The sequence below is a fragment of the Salvelinus alpinus genome, chromosome 24 (genome assembly GCF_045679555.1).
Source record: "Salvelinus alpinus chromosome 24, SLU_Salpinus.1, whole genome shotgun sequence".
Classification (NCBI taxonomy): domain Eukaryota; kingdom Metazoa; phylum Chordata; class Actinopteri; order Salmoniformes; family Salmonidae; genus Salvelinus; species Salvelinus alpinus.
In genome coordinates this window covers 38,839,427-38,848,011 of record NC_092109.1, presented here as the reverse complement: position 1 = coordinate 38,848,011, position 8,585 = coordinate 38,839,427, and the positions used below count along the sequence as shown (strand labels likewise).

General features: G+C 47.4%; 1 protein-coding gene across 1 annotated transcript in view; it reads right to left on the bottom strand.

Moving 5' to 3' along the window:
• LOC139552823 (protein furry homolog) overlaps positions 1-8,585 on the bottom strand; it is a 217,877-nt gene that overhangs the window by 107,664 nt on the left and 101,628 nt on the right. The window contains exons 18-21 of the mRNA XM_071364886.1: positions 5,925-6,035; positions 5,432-5,596; positions 4,073-4,159; positions 2,021-2,280 (exon numbers count right to left, since the gene is read on the bottom strand). Of these exons, the coding sequence (XP_071220987.1) occupies positions 2,021-2,280; positions 4,073-4,159; positions 5,432-5,596; positions 5,925-6,035 (623 nt within the window). The remainder of the gene's footprint in view (positions 1-2,020; positions 2,281-4,072; positions 4,160-5,431; positions 5,597-5,924; positions 6,036-8,585) is intronic.

The following is an 8,585-nucleotide window of genomic DNA, read 5'->3' as shown; positions in this document are numbered from 1 at the left end:
CAGCTACAGCTACAGCTACAGATACAGATACAGCTACACATACAGATACAGCTACAGATACAAATACAGCTACAGCTACAGCTACAAATACAGCTACAGCTACAAATACAAATACAGCTACAGATACAGATACAAATACAGCTACAGATACAGCTACAAATACAGCTACAGCTACAAATACAGCTACAGATACAGCTACAAATACAGATACAGCTACAAATACAGATACAGCTACAAATACAGCTACAGCTACAGATACAAATACAGCTACAAATACAGATACAGCTACAGCTACAGCTACAAATACAGATACAGCTACAGCTACAGCTACAAATACAGATACAGCTACAGCTACAGCTACAGATATAGATACAGCTACAGCTACAAATACAGCTACAGCTACAAATACAGCTACAGCTACAGATACAGATACAGCTACAAATACAAATACAGCTACAGATACAGCTACAAATACAGACACAGCTACAGATACAGCTACAGCTACAGCTACAAATACAGCTACAGCTACAAATACAGATACAGCTACAGATACAGCTACAAATACAGATACAGCTACAAATACAGATACAGCTACAGATACAAATACAGCTACAGCTACAGCTACAAATACAGCTACAGCTACAAATACAAATACAGCTACAGATACAGATACAAATACAGCTACAGATACAGCTACAAATACAGCTACAGCTACAAATACAGCTACAGATACAGCTACAGCTACAAATACAGATACAGCTACAAATACAGATACAGCTACAAATACAGCTACAGCTACAGATACAAATACAGCTACAGATACAAATACAGCTACAGCTACAAATACAGCTACAGATACAGCTACAAATACAGCTACAGATACAAATACAGCTACAGATACAGCTACAGCTGCAAATACAGATACAGCTACAAATATAGATACAAATACAGATACAGATACAGCTACAAATACAGATACAAATACAGCTACAGCTACAAATACAGATACAGCTACACAATACAGATACAGTTACAGATACAGATACAGCTACAAATACAGCTACAGATACAGCTACAGATACAAATACAGCTACAGATACAAATACAGCTACAGCTACAAATACAGCTACAAATACAGGTACAGATACAGCTACAAATACAGCTACAGATACAAATACAGCTACAGATACAAATACAGCTACAGATACAAATACAGATACAGCTACAAATACAGATACAGCTACAAATACAGATACAGATACAACTACAAATACAGCTACAGATACAGATACAGCTACAAATACAGCTACAGATACAAATACAGCTACAGATACAAATACAGCTACAGATACAAATACAGATACAGCTACAAATACAGATACAGCTACAAATACAGATACAGATACAACTACAAATACAGCTACAGATACAGATACAACTACAAATACAGCTACAGATACAACTACAAATACAGCTACAGATACAGATACAAATACAGCTACAGATACATATAAAGCTACAAATACAGCTACAGATACAAATACAGCTACAGATACAAATACAGCTACAGATACAAATACAGCTACAGATACATATACAGCTACAAATACAGCTACAGATACAAATACAGCTACAGATACAAATACAGCTACAGATACAGATACAGCTACAAATACAGCTACAGATACAAATACAGCTACAGATACAAATACAGCTACAGCTACAGATACAGATACAGATACAGCTACAAATACAGATACAGATAGATACATACAAATACAGATACAAAGCTGTTGCTAGGTAGGACAAAAGAAGGGCACAGTAAGACTGGGTTTAGGTGTTCCTGTGTCTGACCATGTCTACACACATAGGTTTGTATGTGTGTGTGTGTGTGTGTGTGTGTGTGTGTGTGTGTGTGTGTGTGGTGTGTGTGTGTGTGTGTGTGTGTGTGTGTGTGTGTGTGTGTGTGTGTGTGTGTGTGTGTGTGTGTGTGTGTCTGACCCCTGTGTGTTGTACGTACTTGGGGTCAACCAGTGGCAGCAGCAGCTGTAGCCTGGTGAATGCGTAGGGCCAGGCGTAGCTGAGCGCGGTAGGGCAGAGTTTGGGGAGGTGTTCCTGGCGCAGGAAGCTGTGCAGACAGAGTACCCAGGGGTCTTTGACACACTGGGCATAGATCCATACATGGCTGGGACTCTTCACGTCGTAGGCACTGCTCACCAGTCTGGCTGTCCACTCCACCAACCACTGTAGGTCCACGTGGTGGCTGAGAGGGAGGGTGGACTAGAGGGGGAGGAGAGGAGAGAGGAGAGGGGAGAGGGGAGAGGGGAGAGGGGAGAGGGGAGAGGGGAGAGAGGAGAGGGGAGAGGGGAGAGAGGAGGGGGTAGGGGAGAAGAGAGGGGAGAGGAGAGGGGAGAGGGGAGAGGGGAGAAGGGAGGAGAGGAGAGGAGAGGAGAGGAGAGGAGAGGAGAGGAGAGGAGAGGAGAGGAGAGGAGAGGAGAGGAGAGGAGAGGAGAGGAGAGAGAGGAGAGGAGAGGAGAGGAGAGATTAAGGAAACACACAGGCCTTGTCTACTAACCTCTCTTGTCTACCACTAAATTAAACGACATACTGTGAACTTATCATACAACATACAATTAAGAACGTACTATCAAAACATATGCAGGAAGCAGTTAAGCAACAAATATCACCATACTACTCATCCAAACTGAGAATCATTTCATATGAAATCACACTTGTTCCCTGCAAATATGTTGTTTTTCTACAGCGCGTCTCCTATTCTAATGGTCAGATGTTGTCTGCTAGATGAAAAGCTGATATGACAACATTCTGTACATCCTGGCATTTGAAGCCTATTACATTTTCAATATGTCACATACTGTCAAACGTTTTATTCTTGCACACCCAAACCCCTAACCCCTAACCCAAACCCCTAACCCTAACCCCTAACCCAAACCCCTAACCCTAACCCCTAACCCAAACCCCTAACCCCTAACCCTAACCCCTAACCCCTAACCCAAACCCCTAACCCTAACCCCTAACCCAAACCCCTAACCCAAACCCCTAACCCAAACCCCTAACCCTAACCCTAACCCCTAACCCCTAACCCTAACCCCTAACCCTAACCCCTAACCCAAACCCCTAACCCTAACCCCTAACCCAAACCCCTAACCCTAACCCCTAACCCAAACCCCTAACCCTAACCCCTAACCCTAACCCCTAACCCAAACCCCTAACCCAAACCCCTAACCCAAACCCCTAACCCCTAACCCAAACTACTGTGAAGAACGCATGTATTGGTATTTGGACACAGACACTCAGACACACACACAAACACACAGACACACAGACACACACACAGACACACAGACACACACACAGACACTCATACAGACACACACACAGACACACAGACACACACACAGACACACACACAGACACTCATACAGACACACACACAGACACACACAAAGACACACACACAGACACACACACAGACACTCATACAGACACACACAAAGACACACACACAGACACACACACAGACACACACACAGACACTCACAAAGACACACACACACAGACACACACACAGACACACACACAGACACACACACAGACACACACACAGACACTCATACAGACACACACACAGACACTCACACAGACACTCACACAGACACACACACACACAGACACACACACAGACACACACACACAGACACACACACAGACACTCACACAGACACACACACAGACACTCATACAGACACACACACAGACACTCACACAGACACTCACACAGACACACACACACACAGACACACACACAGACACTCACACAGACACACACACAGACACTCATACAGACACACACACAGACACTCACACAGACACACACACAGACACACACACAGACACACACACAGACACTCACACAGACACACACACAGACACTCACACAGACACACACACAGACACTCACACAGACACTCACACAGACAGACACACACACAGACACACACAGACACACACACACAGACACAGACAGAAAGAGAGAGACAGTGCGACTTACAGAGTCGGACACGGCCACGTGTACAAAGCTGTCCATCACAGCAGGACTGAGCTGGTCCATCACCTCTATCATAGGCTTGTCATCGTCCTGCAGGGAAAAACCACATGGACGTCAGTACGTTGAGTTAGATGGAAACAAACAGAAACACACAGAGGTATCAACAGAATGGACTTTAGTCATGCTTCTATCATAATGATGAGACAGACCAGTAGTCCCTATCTAGATCCATAATGGCTTCTTCAGCAGGCCCTATAGGAGAACCCTTTGAAGAACCCTATTTTGGTTGCCGGTAGAACACTTTTGGTTCCAGGTAGAACTCTTTTGCTTTCAGGTAGAACTCTTTTGGTTCCAGGTAGAACCCGTTTGGGTTCCATGAAGAACCCTTTCTACAGAGGGTTCTACCTGGAACCAAAATGTTGTTCTTCAAAGGGTTCTCCAATGGGGACAACCCAAGAAGCCTTTTGGAGCCCGTTTATCTAAGAGGGTAGTAGTACAGCTATAGCCAGTCTCCTCTCTGCCCTACTTATTTCTCCCTCCCTCCCTCCCTCCCTCCCTCCCTCCGTGCCTCTCCTTCCTCCCTCCCTCCTTCCTTGCTTCCTTCCTTCCTCCTTCCCTCCCTCTGTGCCTCTCCTTCCTCCCTCCCTCCCTCCCTCCCTCCCTCCCTTCCTCCCTCCCTCCCTCCCTCCCTCCCTCCCTCCCTCCCTCCCTCCCTCCCTCCCTCCCTCCCTCCCTCCCTCCGTGCCTCTCCTTCCTCCCTCTCCCTCCTTCCTTCCTTGCTTCCTTCCTCCTTCCCTCCCTCTGTGCCTCTCCTTCCTCCCTCCCTCTCCCTCCCTCCTTCTTTGCTTCCTTCCCTCCCTTCCTCCGTGCCTCTCCTTCCTTCCTTCCCTCCCTCCCTCTGCATGTCAGATAGTATTGAAGAGGATGTGTATCTCCCTGAGGACAGACAGACAGTTTACCAGCCCTTCCCTCTTCTCCTTATCTCCCCATCTCCTCCCCTCCCTCGCTCCCTCCCTCCCTTCCTCCCTGCATACCTCTGCATGTCAGATAGTATTGAAGAGGATGTGTTTCTCTCTGAGGACAGACAGACAGTTTACCAGCCCTTCCCTCTTCTCCATATCTCCCTATCTCCTCCCCTCCCTCCCTCCCTCCTCCCCTCCCTCCCTCCCTCCCTCCCTCACTCCCTCCCTCCCTTCCTCCCTCCATACCTCTGCATGTCAGATAGTATTGAAGAGGATGTGTTTCTCTCTGAGGACAGACAGACAGTTTACCAGCCCTTCCCTCTTCTCCTTATTTCCCTCCCTCCTCCCCTCCCTCGCCCCTCCCCTCCCTCACTCCCTCCCTCCCTTCCTCCCTCCATACCTCTGCGTGTCCTATAGTGTTGAAGAGGATGCGTATTTCTCTGAGAACAGACACAGCCAGTTTGCGTGTGCTGGTCTGACAGGAGCAGAGGAGCAGCAGAGCCAGGCCTTCTACAGCGTGAAGCACTGAGCAGTGAGGACTACGGTCTGGTAGTCTGGGACTGGTCTGGGGAGGGAGAGGGGGAGGGGGAGGGAGAGAGGGAGGGGGAGGGGGAGGGGAGGGGAGGGGAGGGGAGGGGGAGGGAGAGAGGGAGGGGGAGGGAGGGGGGGAGGGGGGGAAGGAGAGTTAGATATAACACACTGAAGCAGACATGCATGTATACTCAGTAAAATACCCACATAGACACAATACACACACATCGACACACTACACACACATAGACACACTACACACACATAGACACACTACACACACATAGACACACTACACACACATAGACCCACTACACACACATAGACACACTCCACACACACACCCTTCACACACTACAAACCTCAGCAGCCCGTTTGTTCCCAGGGACCTGCAGTGTGAGTCTCCACTGTGTGAGCAGCTGCAGCAGTAGTTTGATGGAGGAGTCCTGCAGACCCTGGTGTGTGTCCTGAACCTGGAGGCACATAGAGAGGGAGCCATCACACAGAGATGGAGCCATCACACAGAGCCATCACACAGAGAGGGAGCCATCACACAGAGATGGAGCCATCACACAGAGCCATCACACAGAGAGGGAGCCATCACACAGAGATGGAGCCATCACACAGAGCAGTGAGGGAGCCATCACACAGAGATGGAGCCATCACACAGAGATGGAGCCATCACACAGAGCAGTGAGGGAGCCATCACACAGAGATGGAGCCATCACACAGAGCAGTGAGGGAGACATCACACAGAGCCATCACACAGAGATGGAGCCATCACACAGAGCAGTGAGGGAGACATCACACAGAGCCATCACACAGAGAGGGAACCATCACACAGAGCAGAGAGGGAGCCATCACACAGAGAGGGAGCCATCACACATAGCAGAGAGGGAGCCATCACACATAGCCATCACAGAGAGGGAGCCATCACACAGAGCAGAGAGGGAGACATCACACAGAGAGGGAGCCATCACACATAGCAGAGAGGGAGCCATCACACATAGCCATCACAGAGAGGGAGCCATCACACATAGCCATCACAGAGAGGGAGCCATCACACAGAGCAGAGAGGGAGCCATCACACAGAGCAGTGAGGGAGACATCACACAGAGCCATCACACAGAGCAGAGAGGGAGCCATCACACAGAGCAGTGAGGGAGACATCACACAGAGCAGTGAGGGAGACATCACACAGAGCCATCACACAGAGCAGAGAGGGAGCCATCACACAGAGCAGTGAGGGAGACATCACACAGAGCCATCACACAGAGCAGAGAGGGAGCCATCACACATAGCCATCACAGAGAGGGAGCCATCACACATAGCCATCACAGAGAGGGAGCCATCACACAGAGCAGAGAGGGAGCCATCACACAGAGCTGTCAATACATGATATACTGTACATACAAGGTAGATCACAGATAAATGATATTCAGTCAATTTTGTCAATTCAACTGAGATATCCTCCTGTGAAAATCAATGTCACTTTCAATGTTTTAAAAATTGAATTGGAATTTCAGTTTATCCCCTGAATTGAAATGTCCCTGTGAGCGTGCGAAGCGTGTGTGTGATTTATTTTAGAATGCATTTTGAATTATAATGACCCAACCGAAGCCGGGCGGGTTGTCTGTTTTGATGCCCCTCTCAATTAGAATATGTCTCTATTTTAGCCTTTTATCATTGGTGCTGTAGTCACACAAAACAACAGCAACGTTGTCATTATTCACTATTTTTTGGAGCTCATTTGAATTGGAAAAAGGGGGCTAAGAGTTGAAGCTTCACCAGACATGCTAAATGAGACCAGTTCATCCACTTCTGGAAACACAACATCGCTATCAGCGAAGATGGTTGAAGATATGGACTATCCTGCTGGCATAGAGTCACCGCTCCGCCTGTCCCGTCCTTTCCACCCGCCTCGCTCTGCTCCGCCAGCTTCTGGTGTGTTTTTACCTTAACTGTGCCTCCTAATCTCTCGTAGTCTTATCCTCTTCATCGCCTCCTAGATCAGCCTAACCCTAGATCATAGGTCATCAGCCTACCCCTAGATCATAGGTCATCAAGCTAACCCCAGGTCATAGGTCATCAGCCTAACCCTAGATCATAGGTCATCAGCCTAACCCCAGGTCATAGGTCATCAGCCTAACCCCAGGTCATCAGCCTACCCCTAGATCATAGGTCATAGGTCATCAACCTAGCCCTAGATCATAGGTCATCAGCCTAACCCTAGATCATAGGTCATAGGTCATCAGCCTAACCCCATGTCATAGGTCATCAGCCTAACCCTAGATCATAGGTCATAGGTCATCAGCCTAACCCCATGTCATAGGTCATCAGCCTAACCCTAGATCATAGGTCATGGGTCATCTGCCGTCTCATCCTAGATCATATAGTCACCTCTCAAAAACTCTTGCACTGATATCCTGGTGTAATACTCCTGGTGTAATACTCCTGATGTAATACTCCTGGTGTAATACTCCTGGTGTAATACTCCTGGTGTAATACTCCTGGTGTAATACTCCTGGTGTAATATTCCTGGTGTAATACTCCTGGTGTAATACTCCTGGTGTAATACTCCTGGTGTAATATTCCTGATGTAATACTCCTGGTGTAATACTCCTGGTGTAATACTCCTGGTGTAATATTCCTGGTGTAATACTCCTGGTGTAATACTCCTGGTGTAATACTCCTGGTGTAATACTCCTGGTGTAATACTCCTGGTGTAATACTCCTGGTGTAATACTCCTGATGTAATACTCCTGGTGTAATACTCCTGGTGTAATACTCCTGGTGTAATACTCCTGATGTAATACTCCTGATGTAATACTCCTGATGTAATACTCCTGGTGTAATACTCCTGGTGTAATATTCCTGGTGTAATACTCCTGATGTAATACTCCTGATGTAATACTCCTGATGTAATACTCCTGGTGTGATACTCCTGGTGTAATACTCCTGATGTAATACTCCTGATGTAATACTCCAGGTGTAATACTCCTGGTGTAATACTCCTGGTGTAA